The 17,050-nt window shown below is 33.0% G+C and overlaps 3 protein-coding genes across 7 annotated transcripts; 1 reads left to right on the top strand and 2 right to left on the bottom strand.

The window, feature by feature from the left end:
- Nucleotides 1-392: 392 nt before the first annotated feature.
- Nucleotides 393-3,246, bottom strand: LOC105789969 (THO complex subunit 4A). The gene is made up of 5 exons (XM_012617327.2): nucleotides 2,939-3,246; nucleotides 2,701-2,847; nucleotides 2,358-2,426; nucleotides 2,086-2,267; nucleotides 393-1,562 (listed from the first exon to the last, which is right to left on the bottom strand). The coding sequence occupies exons 1-5, from the start codon at nucleotides 3,098-3,100 to the stop codon at nucleotides 1,397-1,399; spliced, it is 726 nt and encodes a 241-aa protein (XP_012472781.1). The 5' UTR covers nucleotides 3,101-3,246; the 3' UTR covers nucleotides 393-1,396.
- Nucleotides 3,247-12,501: 9,255 nt separating this feature from the next.
- On the top strand, nucleotides 12,502-13,281 carry LOC105789966 (histone H2A). The gene is made up of 2 exons (XM_012617326.2): nucleotides 12,502-12,803; nucleotides 12,886-13,281. The coding sequence occupies exons 1-2, from the start codon at nucleotides 12,594-12,596 to the stop codon at nucleotides 13,126-13,128; spliced, it is 453 nt and encodes a 150-aa protein (XP_012472780.1). The 5' UTR covers nucleotides 12,502-12,593; the 3' UTR covers nucleotides 13,129-13,281.
- A 1,268-nt stretch (nucleotides 13,282-14,549) lies between these two features.
- On the bottom strand, nucleotides 14,550-16,796 carry LOC105789968 (uncharacterized). 5 transcript variants are annotated; one of them, XM_052634345.1, is made up of 6 exons: nucleotides 16,692-16,796; nucleotides 16,412-16,530; nucleotides 16,128-16,239; nucleotides 15,501-15,580; nucleotides 15,214-15,261; nucleotides 14,550-15,142 (listed from the first exon to the last, which is right to left on the bottom strand). In XM_052634345.1, the coding sequence occupies exons 3-6, from the start codon at nucleotides 16,186-16,188 to the stop codon at nucleotides 14,966-14,968; spliced, it is 366 nt and encodes a 121-aa protein (XP_052490305.1). In that variant the 5' UTR covers nucleotides 16,189-16,239; nucleotides 16,412-16,530; nucleotides 16,692-16,796; the 3' UTR covers nucleotides 14,550-14,965. The 5 variants fall into 5 exon arrangements, 2 of the variants coding, with proteins under 2 accessions (XP_052490305.1, XP_052490304.1); XM_052634344.1 differs by having other exon boundaries at nucleotides 16,412-16,765; XR_001132383.2 differs by lacking the exon at nucleotides 15,501-15,580 and having other exon boundaries at nucleotides 15,214-15,357; nucleotides 16,412-16,765.
- Between the last annotated feature and the right edge of the window lie 254 nt (nucleotides 16,797-17,050).

Raw genomic sequence — 17,050 nt, 5'->3', positions numbered from 1 at the left:
AAAATGTTATTAACCCCAAAAACACTTGAAAAAGCAATATGAAAACAAAGCCTAAATCAATCAGCAAAATCTGATAATACAAAACGATCCTTTTTAACTTTTTTGATTCGATTCCAACAAAGATAACGATAAATTATAATGCGCACTTTCCAGTTTCATGAATGGCGAATTGTTTTCAACTCATGTTTACCAAAACGTAAACAAATTGAACCAACTTGAAACGTATGAGAAAAGAGAACAAACAGAAATAAGTATACCGCTCAAAATTAACACATAATTTATCTGACCTGGATCTTACATGCATGAGATGCATTTTTAACTTGGTAAAAGAGAAAATCCGTATGCACTAAAATCTATGATTAGCATTCAATGACATAAATGCTGGAAGTCGATTAAGAGCAGCACTAGGTCAAAACTTGTATATCAATAAAGAAAAGATAAGGGACCGGCAACTCATAAGGAGATGGCAACCATAAGAAGAACCAATACCATCGCAAATAAGCGTGTTCTCTTTACCATAGCCTGGAGCTAAAGCCATTTGCTCCTAGAAATAGCATAGCAAGCTCACGGAACGAAATTAAACATTATGTAAATTCAACCATTTTTCAATCTTAGCTCTTGACCTAGTATAAAAGAGGTTAAGAGCAAGGGTACACGTTCTAGCTGACCCCAAATAAAAAAGCAGTCATATGCTGAGACTTTGAGACTTCAGACACCTTTTTTTCACCATCGAGAAGCCAACTGGATGAACTGAACCAGAGAGATTCTACAACAATTGACTACAGTAAGCCACATCAGCAGCCACAATAGATAAAGGAGAAAGCATATTCCATTCGCAAACAATATAACAAAGTGAAGTAACTTTTAATACCTAAGTGCCTAAACAGGGAAAGGAATTGCATCACTGACAACACAAAAGATGAAATCCAGAACAGCTAATAAAGAATCCATAAGAGAAAGATCATAAAGAAATCTACCTCACTTACGATCTCCCTGGTTTTGCAATGCAGGAGCAACCAAAAGGCAATGCAGCTCGGGCCAACGGCAACATTAATCCTCCCACAGCATGCAGCCAATGTTCCCTTAACATATGGAAAACCAAGAGAAAAAGTTGCCTTTTGATCCCAACTTGTGGGGTGAGGCAGTTTCAATGAAACCAAAATCACTATGGCAGACTACAAAGATCTTTCCACCGACCACACCCTTTATACCCATGTCAAAGGAACAACTAAGAGTAAAAGCCCAAACTCCATAAATTAAGAAACTAAGAGTTCTCTTCATCAATAGTTCCTCTAAATAGTATGGTTTTGGTAGAGATACACAATACAGTCGGGTATCAAGCACATAAAGCCCATAGAAGAAAAGACTCAAAACCGACCAATAGAACAAGAGAAGTTCAATTAGTCTGCATTGCTTCAGAATGATACTTCTCTAAGTCAGCGTCAAGATCTTCTGTAGAAATCTTTTCTCCGCGGCCCCTTCCTCGTCCATGACCTCTTCCAGAGCCACGGCCTCCAATACCACCACGTTGCCTGCCAAACCCAACACCCCTGCCTTGGCCACTGTAAAAAAACCATAGCAAGATTAGTAAGTCAAGTTTATCAGTAACCAAAAGTTGCTTGACAAACAAGAGAAACGAATGATATTAAACATATTCTGCACAGAACCACTAACATGAATATGGGTGTGATACCATTATGATAGGCAGGAAAGGTAAAAAGCACATAAAAATATGAATCCTTGCATGTCCCACTAAGTAAAACATATAAAATACACGGAGCATAACTACCGAAGATGCTTGTCTGAACATACATGGCCAAACAATTTGATCACTTTCTCAGACTTTTGTAAACCAAAAACTAAATTTTCAAATAAGTTGATAATTATGGAGAAATTTCAGCCAATACTTATTGTTAAGATTAACATCATAAGGAGATTCCATGCAACTTTAGAAAATTTCAGCATGTAACATGAAACAATAACAGAAGCACTCTGCAAGTGTAAGATCTCAATTAAGGTTACCAGAAACGGAATCTAAAGTTTCAAGGAAAACAAGGAGTTATCTAAATATGTAATTAGGCGTACCCTCTAGTGGCTCCATTTGAATTTCCAAAGGTGCCATTAGCAGCTGAAGGTGCAACAGGAGTAGAAATGTTTGCTCCAACAATCTCAATTTTCATTGGCTTCCCATCGAGCTGAACATTGTTGTATCTCTTGACTGCAGCCAGAGCATCTGTTCGGAAAGAGAAGACAACGTCTGCTGTTCCCTAAGAAAAAGAGCTCTTTGGTTCTAAACTACTGCATGATACAAAGAATTTCATCGGAAGGACCAGTTTATACCAGTCTCAATTAGATACCTTCGATCTTCCACTTCTATCGTAATGGATTGTAAATCGTTTTAGATCACCGACCTCAGAAAACAATTCCTGTATGCAAACACATAATATTGATATTTAAAGGGAAATTTATGTAAGTACAGCTATTCATCGCTAAACTTTTCGATTATAATGAAATTTTAACAAATTTCCTAACAGCTAAGCCCGAGGAATCACCAGGAACGTAAGTTTATCGTGAACAAAAATTCAAATCAATAACACCGTTAAAAATAATAACAGATCGAAGCATAGCAGTAAATCTCATATTTAAAATTCAATAAGAAAATAGCAGAAAACTTTATGAAAAAGAAAAAAAGAAAAATACCTTGACATCGTCGTTGGAAACACCATAATCTAAATTAGATATGTAAAGTTTCGTTCCAGTTTCAATTGCGGAGGCCCGACCTGCTTGTCCTCGGAACGCCGCTCCCTTATCCGAATACATATCGTGCTGCCACGACGTCTCCGGCGCCTGAACCAAAAAAAGAAGACTTGCTTAATTGATAAAAGATCCAATCAAAAACCAAAAAGTTATAATCAGATCTATACTCTTATCTATTTACCTTAGCTGTCGTATACGGTGTAGAGCGATTTGCGCGGCGGTTAGGAAAGCGGCGGGCAGGTCCCGGTCCGGATCCACGTCCGCGACCGCGGGAGTTTCCGGATCCCGATTTACGGCTGCGCTTGATGAGGTCGTCTAGCGACATCTCTAAAGCACTCGACATTTTATTTTTCTTTTTGAAATCTTTAGTCAGAACTAAGAGAAAACCCTAGACGGAGAGATTGAGAGGAAAAAGAGAAAATATCGGAGGAGGGAGATAAGACTTCCGCCAAAAGGAAGAACTAAGATTTTATTTATTTTTTGGGGGAATAAACTAATAAAAGATTTTATTTAAATATAAAAAGCCGCCAGATTTGAGTCAATAACTAACCTAACACCAACATTTCAAGCAGTAGGGCTATTTTTGTCTTATACAGTCTTTGTATAATTACTATCTCAAAGCTATTAATATCGTGCTTATCTTGGACAGGGATGCAAAAAAAAAAAAAAGTTAAATTACCTTTTTAGACCTGAACTTAGCAATTTTTCTTACATCGGAGCCTAAACTTTCTTTTTTTCAAGTTAGGCCTTTAACTTGGTAATTTTTCATACATTAGATGATATTTAGGAAAATTAGAATAGAAATTAAGGTTTAGAAGCAAGATTTGAGTGGTGAAATCTAATTTTCGACAAAGTTAGCTAAGTTTTTGGTTTAAAGATCTAAAGGCTTTGATATGTGATTTTAGAGTGATTTAATCTTGTTTGTTGTTGTTTTTAATGCCTTTATATTGTATCTAACGTGTATGTAAAGTGTAAACTCATTTGGGAGCCTCAACAAGCAAGGACAAAGGCAAATAAAAGCTTACTTAAGCTTTGTTTTGGAAGCTAGTTGCAAAGGTGAGTGTTATAGTTAATGCACAAAACAGCGAGTTAAAGGGGGCTTAGGTGATCAAATCACCTAATCTAATCTAAGTCCTTGAAGTAAGTGTTCCTACTTAATCCTTGTTATTTTATAAACAAGCTTACTTCTGTTTAATCTAATTCATAATGCGTTTTGGGGTGATTATTCAATGTTAATTGTAAAATTTTTGCTCTTGATCCTTTAAATTCATGTTTTGATACTTAACAAAGCACTTGGGAGTAAAACGAGTGAAAACCAAAAAATCAGAGTAAGCTATAAGAGCCCACAGGCTAACTTATTTCACACGGTCGTTTGATCCACACGGACGTGTGGTAGGTCGTGCCGATTGCGCAGATTTACACTTTGAACAGTGAAAAAACGCAATTTTTAGGTTTTTTTAAGCATTCTAAGACATATATATGACAAAAATAATAATATAAAAGGGAGCCGTCATAGAATATTGAAGAAAATACCTTGAAAAAAACACCATTAAAGCCGATTTTGAAGCAAATTTCCATTAATATTGAAGATTCCTAGATGATTTATTAGGAGATTATCCTAAGTTTCTTTATTTCTTTAAGTTATATTGTATCTTGGATGTTTTTATTTTCAAGCATGAACTAATTTACTAAATACCTAGGGAGATGAACCATATGATAAATTTTGTCTTTTGATTTTTATTTTACGCAATAAATACTTAGTTTATTGTTCTCGATTATCTGTGCTTAGTTATTGGTTTGATATTTCTAGATTATTGATCCATGTTTGATGTGCTTAAATAATATAAGGAATAGACACTATTTAATAGTAGATCTTACGTAATTAAGTGGAGTCGCATGCAGTCCTAGAAACAGGGTATCATAAATCTATCGGATTAGAGTCAAATTTAATAGGAGAATCCATAGCACGAGCTAATGCGATAATAGGGGTTTTAATTAGAATGAAATTGTAATTAATCAACCTAGAGTCAATTGCTCTTACTCTCGAAAAAGATATTAGTATAATTTAAGGATTTCTACGAATCAAGTTGCTAAGTAAATAAATTACATAATTTAGATTGTCAGTTACAGATGAAATCTAGGTGAATTCTTTCCTGGGTATTGTTTCGTTTCTTGGTGGTTAATCGATTATTTTCCTGATTTGTTAAGTTGCTAAGTAATTAAATAAGTGGATTCCCTTTTTCATTTATTTTACAGCTTTACAAGCACAGGTCGAGGGCACGACAATTGCCTAGACTTAGAAATTTGGTCAGGAAAACAGAAAAGTTAGTAATCCAATCCCTGTGAGATCGACCCTATTACTCTATACTACTATTTAATTAAGTTAGAGTGTAGGAATTTATATTTTGTGGTTTTGACGCCCATCAATACCCGAGTTGAATGTATTTTTAGATATATTAATGGATTTATTCATTTCTAATGTTCATGGTGTAACTTACCTCAATCATGAGTAAGTAACTAATTGTGTATATATAACTCGCATATTTTGATATATTGAAAACCTAGGTTCAATTGTTAATAAAGTCAAAAGTTAGTATGTTTGGGTATACAACTTATGTATGGCATAACATTATTTTCAACAATGGGATTCATAGCCCATTAAAGGGTAAATGATATCCTTTTATGGTATTTGCAGGGTTTGAGAAATTAGAACTCACACTTTGAGCAAACAGGGGTTAAAAAGTAGCAAAGAATATCAAGTTGATTGAAGGTCGAGAAACGACCAAAATCATTAAGTAGAAAACATGTGTACAATTTTGGTAAAGGGTTAATTGCTACAAATAACACAAGTCTCGATTTTTGTAACACCCTTAAGCCTTATCTGTAACCGAAACAGGGTTACAGAGCATTACTGAACTTTGCGAATTAAATACGGACATTTCATAACCTTTGTTACACATATTAAGAATCATTCATGTAACACTCATATTGTCCATTAGATAGACCCTCGAGACCTAAAATTCACCTTAGAAGTGAATCGAGACTAAACCGGGTACTTAGGGAATTTTTCCCAAAATTTAAAAAAAAATTTAGAAGCAAGGGACACACACCTGTGTGGCTCGTACGGCCAGGAGACACGTCTGTCTCTTAGGCCGTGTGGGCATTCAATATGAGGCACACAACCATGTCCTTACCTGTGTAACTCCCTGACTTGGGTCACACGGCAAACCACAAGCCCGTGTGCTAGGCCGTATGTAAAAACTTGGGCATTCTGTTTGAATTTTTAAGGTGCAAGGGACACACAGCCAGACCACACACCCATGTGTCAGACCGTGTGTCACACACGGCTGAGACACACGCTTGTGTCTCTGCCCGTATGGACAAAAATAGGTCATTTTAAAGCCACTTTTCTCACCCATTTTGACATTAATTTGCACTTAACATCCACATACACCAGTATATCCCAACCAAGTGTGTTCTCAACATGACATAAACATCACAAATATTTCAATTACTTATGCTTACCTATTTAACTCATTTCATTGATTTATCAAATTCTACTACTAATTACATACAAACAAACATTTAAGATACACAACCACAATTCAAACTATTTCACTGTCAAACCAACTCTATACATGCCATATAAACCAAAATTTACATTGCAAAAACTACTGGATTAAACTGGATAGTGTAGCTTGATGTGTTGATCCGATATTCCTATTACACGTTAATCTACAAAAATATTAAACAACACGAGTAAGCTTAATGAAGCTTAGTAAGTTCAATAGGTTAAACATTGATCTTACCAAACTTAATATAATAAATTAAATTGTAAATAAATCATACATTTTTCTCTGTCAAATACAATAAAATCAATAAACACACTTCCTTCAGATCAATATCAATAATACTTTATAAATCTTTCAATTCAATTACATAAGTTTCTTACCATTTCTTACTGAATCGAAGAACGGCTTACGGATATAAGTACATCATTCTTTTTGTGCCATAGTCTAACTATGGTCTTACATTTAAACATTTCCATGGTCCAATCATGGTCTTATCCGTTAATTCATTCTTTGCCATGAAACGATCGTACTTAATCCTACGTTATACTCATTTTAAACATTCAATTCAATTTTCATACTTTTAATTTCAACAACAAAATATGAATAAATATATTATACCATTCCTAAATTAACAAATAATCTTGGAAGTTTAACCATATGAACTTACCTAGGTTGGATTGTAAAATTGGCAATAGTTCAGAGACTACTCGCCTATTTACCTTTTTCTCGTTGATCTACGAGCTCTTGATCTAGAATGTAAAATTTTTCATTCACTAGCATATATTTAAATTTCAGTAAAATTCACAATTTATACCCTTCAATTTTCAAAATTACAAAATTACCCTAACTTTTACAATTTTTGCAATTTAGTCCCTCAGCAAATATCCCATCAATTAAGCTAATTTTTCTCAATTGAAAATTTATCTAATTATTCTAGGATATCTTACAGCCTTTGATATATACAAATTTAATATAAACCCTAATTCTTTAGTTATTCACAATTTAGTCCTAAAATTAATTTCTATTAAAATCACTTGATAAAATCATCATAAAACAAAATTAAAGCTTCAATTCCATTTTAATTCATCATAAAAATCTATCACTCATCCATGGTGACTTTCAAAATTACCCATAAAATCAAAAACTAATGAAATAGATAGTTGGACCTAGTTGTAAAAGTCTTAAAAACACAAAAATTTCAAGAAAAGAGTAAGAATTGAACTCATATGTAGCAAAATATGAAATTTAGCTTCTTGAGGGTTCTTAAATGGTGTTTTTGGTTGAGAAAGTGAGAATTATGAAGAAATGTCTAGATATTCAATTAATTCCTATTTTTAACTATTAAGTTTTATTTCATTTCCAATTTTACCCCTTGCTCACACTAAGGGTCTGTTTGATTGGCGTATTTCATTTTCTGAAAAACATTTTTCCTCTTTTACGGTGTTTGATTGACCAAAGGAATTGATTTTCCGGAAAAGCAACTCCAACACACGGGAAAATCAAGCCCTTCTTTGCGTAAAATGTCTTACAGATTTTTTCCGTAAGACATTTTCCGGAAAACACAGCTTCAACCTCTCATTTCCTCCTCATTTCCTCTCCGTCCATCAACGTCAGCCTCTCCTCCTCATCGGTGCGCTTCTTCTTCTTGGGTTATCAACAGGTTCTGTTCTCCTTTTCTCTGTGTATTATTTTTGTTGATCGTGATTTTTTCTTGGGTGTGCCTTTCCTCATTTTCTCTACTATTTTTCCTCCTCTACTTTCTTGATCTATTTTTTTTTTGTTTCTTTGATTGAGTTTTTATTTCAGTTATTCTCTAATTTCAGTTTTAATTGTTAAGGGTTTCTGCAAATGGGTAGTTTTCTGCAAATGTTTTCTGCAAATCAGTTTCTGGGTTAACTGGAAAATGGGTAATTTGGATACTTTAGCACCCCATCATGCATGCGTATGCTATATAGCTTCTGCAATGTTTGCTAAATTTCATCTGTAAGTTCTCTTGACCTCCAACTTGGTCGATTTAAGGAAGGAGAAAAGTATGAATATTTTGGCTGAGATCAATGTCTCATTTACATTCTTATAAAAAAGAATACATTTTTTAACTAGAAGAATATCAGTCTTATTTTATCATACATTATAGATGGTCAAAAGTCAGCAACTGCATTTGTTCTGCATTTGTAGCTTTCAATCAACTTGGAAGCTTAAATGAGTGCCGAAACTTGTTCTGCATTTGTAGCTTTTAAAGGTGCTTTAGTTGGATGGTCATGATTATCAGATTGTTGCAATTTATTATCTTGTTTTATTAGTTAATAGGAGTAAATGTAAAATGTTCATTGGCTTTTAAAATGTTGGAATTCTTTGAATTACTTGAAATGCTTAATGATGTAAACTTGAAGTGCTTTTTTTTTTGATAAAGATGGTTACTGATATTATTGAATTCTTATCAATTTGGTTTTCTTTACTAAAGAACCTTGATTTGTGTTCAATGATAGTGGGCTGATGTTGCTGGCTTTGGATGCTAGCCAATTCCTGCTTATTTCATACCTGCTTTGGGACCTGTTCCCAAGTGGTGTTCTTCGCTGGAATCTCTTATGGTGTGTTTTTAACTTGTATCCTAATCAATATTTGTTTTATCCTTTTATTGGATGTACTATGTTGGGATATGCAGATGTGGTGCACTAGTGTTTACTTTGTATATATTTTACAGGAAGAGCTTGAGGAGGGTGGACAAACAAGCATATATGACAACTATAAATTTTTAACAAAAGAGGATCTTGAGAAGTTGAATTTGACAAATCTAATTGGGACCAATCTTCTGCGAGCCTACATGCACGGGTTCTTTATTGACTTTCGTTTGTACAAAAAGGCAAGACTGCTATTCTTTTATTATTTCTTGTTAAGGATATCATGCGACTTAAAAACTCCGAATAATTGCATTGTGTCACTACTGGAAATTTGTGTGGTTGGGTGTGTGAAACACGAAATATCTAGAAGTAAATAAAAGTTGAGATGCGAAACAAAAAATGAGCTCGAGTTGCTAGATTAAATTCGAAAAGAGAGTTATGTGATTTTTCTATTTTACGATCGATAGTGCTTTCAATGCTCAATGTGGTTCTTTTGTACATCTTCACTATTTTGTTGTTTAATATTCATATTTTTACATATATTTGCAGGCAAAAGCATTGGCGATCCTTTTGCATATGAAACTTACATAGAGCAAAGAAAAACAAGAGAAACTGGAGGTGAACGTCATGGCAAGTATTACGGTCGAGATTTTCATTCTTGTTTTAAAACTTTGATTCCATTGTGTTTTACCCGACCTATTCCATAATCTTTTAAGTTCAATCTGTAGAGATCTTTAGGGTTGGAGAATCTAAATTTGTTGATTAATTTTATTTTCTTCGTTTATTTTTCCTGCAGATGAAGAGGAAAATACCCAAGGTTAAGGTTAATCAAGAACTTGCAGAGCGGATCGTTATGGTTTCGAAGCAATTTATAATTATTCAATATTCTTACTAGTACTCATTGTGGATAATATTTTTTCAATTTATAACAATCAATATTGTAGCTTATTATTGAGTATTATTATAAATAAATCATTGCAATATATGTAAAAATAATTTTAAAATATAAAAATTTATTAATATATATTAATATATGTAAAAACAACTTTTTCGGAAAATATTTTGAAATCATCAAGCAATGAAAAATATTTTACACAAATTCAATCAAACACCAGAAAATGTTTTCCAGTAAGTCATTTTATAGAAAAGTAAAACATTTTCCAGAAATCATTTTACGGAAAACATTTTACTGTCAATCAAACAGACCCTAATTTAATGATTTTTCTACACTCATGCCGTCCAGCCTCTTATTTTGGGCCTATTTACCCTTCAAGTCCTTCCTCATTTAACATTTAGGCTATTTTATCACTCTAGTAAGTTTTGCACCTTTTTCAAATTAGTCCTTTTTAATTAATTAGCTATCAAAACGTTAAAATTTTCTAACGAAATCTTAATACTAACTTAATGACACTCTGTAAATATTTATAAAAATATTTATGACTCGGTTTATGAAATTGAGATATCAATACCTCGTTTTCGGGACCACTAAACCTAATAAATTATTTTAAAACACAAATCACTAATTCAAAAATCTTTCTACAATCACACTTAACTCATAAATAATAAATAATAAAATTTTCTAACTCACTTGTTGGATTTAGTGGTCTCGAACCACTGTTTTCGACACCACTGAATATTGGGCTATAACAGTTTTAGAAAAAAAAAATCACCATGCAACAACACATGTTTTCTAAACTATATTTTTTTAACACTTAAAAGGGATATATTTTCATGCTTCTTCAATCATAAATGCTCCACAATGCAAAGCAACCTTTTAGGCATGTCACAACATATAGGAACAACACAATATCTAAAAAACACGCTCAAGGTTTGATGTGAGTAATGGTAAAAATATATCTACATAAGATTATCAATATGAGTGGTTATGTTTGGCTGATTGTAAACAATGAAAGAAAAAAAAAAGGAGCTTGTTTGATTAATAAATGGTGAAAGCTACACGCTTAATCCCAATAAGGAAGATAACATTATTTGACACAATACCAGATATGTGAACTATATGGTCAAATCTGGTTATGCTTTTATATAGATGTTAAATAAAATGTGAAAAATGTTAGGATTTTAGAAATATTACAAGGAAATTTAGTTAGGATGTTTTATATGACGATTCCTAAAACAATGAAACTTCTTTTTTATTTTCATGCCATCAACTCTAAGCTATTTCAAGGGCTTTGAAGTTTTGTCATGCACCACCACCATAAGGTTTTGGATCATGTGCTAATTGGTGAAAAGCTATAGTGGAATATTCAATAGCTCAAACCAAAAGGATGATCTCAGCTTGATAATGAAGAATTGTTAGGAAATTTGGCTGGTGACAAATATAAAAGTGTTTAAAGGTAGAAGCACTAATGTGAAATATTTTCATGATCAATAATTGTTTTTGAATAGGACTATGTTTCACCCCAAAGTCTCTACCAAAAAAAAATGGTCAAATGGCTTCGCCAAATAAAGTTATTAAAATTTGATATCAATGTTTCGTTTGACTTTAAAAGACACATGACAACTTTTGCAGTTGTTGCCAAAGGCCATGTATGAAATATTATTAACATTTTGTGGCTTAAGTTTATAACCAAACTATACTTCAAATGATGCCAACTTCTATAATGCTTTTGTTGGCAATTTGTTTAACAAATGCATTATTAGTTATGCAACTTCTGTTTATAAGCTCTTCGACAAACCTTTCTTGTGCTAAAGACATTGTCATCTTTAGTATCATTCTAAAGACATTGTCAACTACAAGGTGTGCAATGAGTTGGTGATCAATACATGCATCTTCACATTACTTGTTGATATTTTTAAAAGTGTATTTTTCTTCGCTGTGAAACGATATATCATTGATCATGCATTCACTTCGATTTTCAACCACATCCTTATATATATGCAAAAGACATTAGAAACTCCAAACTTGTAGTTAAGGAAATAAGTCCACCAAAAAATTGTAAAATTATTAATAAATGCAATGCAATGCTTACTCCCCATAACGGATGGCATATTCTAAGGTTCACCAACATCAATACGATCCAATTGTAATTTCTAGTTTATTCTCCAAACTATTTTTTGCGAAGAGGATGTTTCTTTTACTTCTTATATAGGAAGTTATTATTCCAAGTTAGGGAGCACCATTAATATATATATTTGTTCATATTATGATGAAAATGCTCACGTCATCTAAGTTAGATCATTATATTGCTCTCATGTTGCGACACAACAACTTGCTCATATTTTCATTATGAAATTACATGGAGGAAAACTAATGGCCGTATATATGGCCTTTAATATGTTTAACGAGCAATGCCTTCAAAAATTCCGAAATCCAAGAGCGGGAAACCAACAATTATTTGTAAATGGCGCCCAACGAGAAAAAAATTGAAAAAAAAGAGTGAAAGCTTGTTTCTCATTGGTTGTTTCAAAATCACGCGGATCGGCAAAAACTAAATTTGAACCGTCGAATAAGTTCCCATCTAACGGCACTCATTCCTGGCTCGCTCCACACCATCTCTCCGAAATCCACCGTTATAAAACACCAATACCTCGTCTTCGTCGTTCATCTCCCCTGTACCAATCGGTATCCTCTAATTTTAAAGCTAAGAGTTTTAAGTTAACGAAGCATTTGGGTCGTTTCGAAGTAATGGAAACTTCAGGAAAAGTAAAGAAGGGAGCCGGAGGAAGGAAAGGCGGTGGCCCGAAGAAGAAGCCCGTTTCAAGGTCCGTCAAAGCCGGTCTCCAGTTCCCCGTTGGTAGGATCGGCCGTTATTTGAAGAAAGGAAGGTATTCACAGCGGGTCGGAACCGGAGCCCCAGTTTACTTGGCTGCAGTTCTTGAGTACTTGGCGGCTGAGGTATATCAAATTAAAATCAAATCCTTTAACTGTGTTTGTGTGTACTTAAATTTCGTGATTCTCAATTTGGGTTTGGATACAGGTTTTGGAATTGGCTGGGAACGCTGCACGTGACAACAAGAAAAACAGGATCATCCCAAGGCACGTGCTACTCGCCGTGAGGAACGACGAAGAATTAGGGAAGCTTCTCGCCGGCGTAACCATCGCTCATGGTGGTGTGTTGCCGAACATCAACCCAATTCTTTTGCCGAAGAAGACTGAAAAGGCCGCCGGCAAAGAACCCAAATCTCCATCAAAGGCTACCAAGTCTCCTAAGAAAGCTTAATTTGATTGTTAAGAAACTTAGTTTAATAGGGCTTTATTTTTCTTTGTTGTATTTCCTTTGGGATGTTTTAAGCAAACTGGAAGAAGTGTTAGAATCCCATTATCATGTACGTTACTTTATTGGAAATGAAACATCTAGTTTCTATTCTTGATATATAGTTTTTGGTACAATTTTTTTTTCCATCTTTTAAATAATGAGCAAAAGGACATGTGTATGAGAAGCAAGTTCTCATTGGTTACGAGCATGCTATCACAAGTTCAAACTATAAGATCTTGATAATTTATCATGTGGTTTGTACAACCAATACTCACATGATAGCTAAGGGTTCTTTTGATTAGTTGTTGAAGTTATTGTTGGCATTAAATTTTAGATGGGGGAATGAAATAGGATTGTAACCGAATAAAAATGAAATTAGTAATGCAGTTGTTTAATTAAATAGATTTGTAATAATATTAATATGGGTTGTAATAACATAAGGAAAATGGCTTAAATGATCAAACTGCCCTTAGCAGAATTTTGTATTAGGCAAATGATTATTTTTATTGTTATTAAATTTTAATAAGATTATTATTAGATATAATTTAATAAAAATAATAATAATAAAATTATTCATATTTTAACATAATTGTTAATAATATTTAATAATAATTTTAATATGATATTATTATTAAGAATATTTCAATGCCTAATATATTTGCTTCAATCTAGCCTTTCACCTATTCTCTTACAAATAGGTTACAATCACGAGTATAAAAATGGGTTTTACATACATTATGATAATCCTCTAATAACATTTTATTTTAATAGTCAATTTTAATAGAAGGCAAATGTGTTATATTTTATTTTATACTTTATAACAGCATGGCAACAACAATTAATTATAAAATATACTCTTTAATAAAAACCTTCAAATTTTACATAAAAATTACTAAATTTTAGTAGCGTTAGTTCTTTTCATATGTGAAATAAAAATGACAGCTCATAGTTCTTTATGTTATTCAAAACCATAGTCCTTCATTTTATGTTATTCAAAAATTCATAGTTGTTTATATTATTAAAAATATGAAGAAAACTAAACATAAATACAAAAGGAGTTTGAGATCCGTAATCCCTTTGTCTCAAAAACCATTCCTCATTTCATTCTAAAGAATGCAGCTTGATATTACATCAAATGTATTATTGCCTTACAAGATCTCAATACCTTTAACTTAATAGGTAAAACGTTACATGGTTTATCCATCGTAGAAAAAACTGAATCGGTTGGACTATCTATTTTTTATTTTTTCTAGATCAGGTCTCTAAAATTTTCCAAATCAATAGATTCCTGGTTCAACCTGTTGAATTAGCCGATCTGATTCTTAAAGCCATGGTTTTATCTAAAAAACTAAAATATATTAAGGGTCAATGGTGCAACATTAACCTGGATAACAAACCTCATTACTAACTCGCTGATAAGCACACAAATATGAAAAGATAAAATGAGTGAATCTACATCGGTACAAGCTTTATGCTTGTCAACACCAAGTCCTAAACTACAAAATGTAATGCATTTTCAAACATCTATTCCACGTATCCTTGACAGTACTAGGACAAATATGTACAGGCAATACGAAGAATTACAACAAAATGAACTTTCCTTGTAACCAGACCCCAAAGCACTCTCGGAACCGGGACGGAAGTCTTTTTGTTATTCTCGTATAAGAAACAAGGGATTCTCTCCATAGCATTGGCTTTTCTTAGAAAGTCAAACTCATATTTGATTTTGACAACACAAAGGATAAATAATTAACGACATGCAGAAGAACAAAGAAATCCAAATTCGAGTGGTACGATACTCTTAATTTACATAATCTGAAAAATACATAAAAGAATGATAGATGTGTTTTGCAAGGGACAACAGTGTGAATACAAATACCTGTTTTTTCATTTCCTTGGTAATGGAAAACATATCAAATTTGATATCAGTCTTTTGAATGTCAGTCATCATAAGATCCTGGATTCCCGAATGTTGCACCTGCCATAAACTTGAATGGTCAAAATCACATAGACATATGACGCTTTAAAATCATCTTCAAGGGGACTTACCTTAACAACAACATCGTTCTTATCACCTCTCAATCTTGCTTGGTGAACCTAATTTAGATACGAACATATGTTAAGGTATATCCATTCGATTTTTGTAAGCATTATCCTATTTCCGGAACCCGAGAACAAATGTGCTATATCCTGCTGTATGTTGGAAAGCATGAAGCTTGTTTAATGAAAAATGTTCAAACTTCAAAGTTTTTATATGTTTGAATACATATACCTATACCCTTCCCAGCATGCTCATATAAAACTTCAAACCAGATAAAGAAATAAAAAAGTAATACATGTGCGATCGATGGTGAACCGAGAAGATTTACATCAAAATTCTCAAAAATTTCACCCATCCTTCGACCAAACTCCTTCTCTAAAACAAGTTGAACAACATCAAATGGTATATGTACCAATAAAAGTATTCAGTACCAAAGTGAAAAGGAAAATATCAATAAGTAAACAGGATTTCAAAAGGAACATAAATAAATTTAAACATACAGGTAAAATTTAGTTGTTAATTGAGCTGAAAGAACACAAAAAGCAAATGTTGTGCAGTGTGCCAATAACTAAGAACAATAAAATCAACAAAAGGAGCAATCAATAAGAATCAAACAGTACAGAAAAAGAGAGTAAAAACAGGATTAACAAAGACTGTAATTTGCAAAGAGCTAAGAACTGCAAAATCAACAAAAGGGGAAATCACTAAGAATCAAATAGTACAGAAAAAGTAAAAACAAACAAACCTATTTTAATTGAACTGAAAGAACACGAAAGCGAAGACCGTAGTTTAAAGAACTAAGAACAGCTAAATCAATCAATAAGAATCAAACAGTAAAGAAACTAAAAAAACATAAAGAAACCCATTTAAATTTGAACCATTTTCAAACCAGTCAATGTGTATACATTAAGGAAAAACCCACCAAGATCATAACACATAACGTAAATTTTATCAGCAGCAAGCTCATGTTGTTCATCCCACATTGCTTATTGCTTTTGTGGATCCTTCACAAAACTCACTCGAAGCTGAAACACCTATCATTTCAACAATTGCCCAACAATAAAAAAAAAAACTATCAAATTAACAACAAGAAGAATAATCAAAAGAAGAAGAAGATAAAGAAGGGAACTTATAGCCCGTATAAATATCAATTGCTCGAACCCAGAATTGAAATGAACGATGCCAAGGTCTTAAAAGAAGAGAAACCTTGTCTTGAATCGCTTTGAAATCAAAACCAGAAGCTAATGTGTTCTTCAATTGAGTCTAGATTTTTTTCCTTGCTGAAGATTTTGCCCTTATTTGAGAAATTTCTACGATCTCGATTCCTATGAGGAAAAGATTGAAAAAATTGGTGAGGGGCAATGGTGTTTAGGGCTTTATAAATGGAGAAGGTAAAAAATGTAGAGGCTGTAGTTGAAACTGCATAAATGATGACGATGAAAAATGAGGGTAAAAATGAAAAAAAGTAAGCTCCCAGCATTCCTACCGTGCTTTGAATGGCAATTCAGAGGGTGAGGCAAAGAATGCTACTCATCCTCTATTCAGTGATGAGCGGGAATAGAAAACCAAACAGCAACGCCTGTAATACACATTCCATTGAACCAATCAAGGGTTTGTGGTGGGCCCATAGAATTAAGTTGTAATGGCACAGGCTGTAAGTTCAAACATGAATAATATTTTATTATTTATTTATAGGTAAAAAATATCGTAAATTATATCAATAGTCACTCAACTTTTAAAAAATAACAAAGTATTCCTATTAAACAATTTTTGTTACAAACGTATTGGTAAATTGGCGTGGCATTTAACTGACCAAGTTGGAGTTTATGTTGTCATTTAAACAAC

The sequence above is a fragment of the Gossypium raimondii genome, chromosome 8, assembly GCF_025698545.1.
Source record: "Gossypium raimondii isolate GPD5lz chromosome 8, ASM2569854v1, whole genome shotgun sequence".
Taxonomy (NCBI): Eukaryota; Viridiplantae; Streptophyta; class Magnoliopsida; order Malvales; family Malvaceae; genus Gossypium; species Gossypium raimondii.
This window is presented reverse-complemented; position numbering and strand designations above follow the sequence as displayed.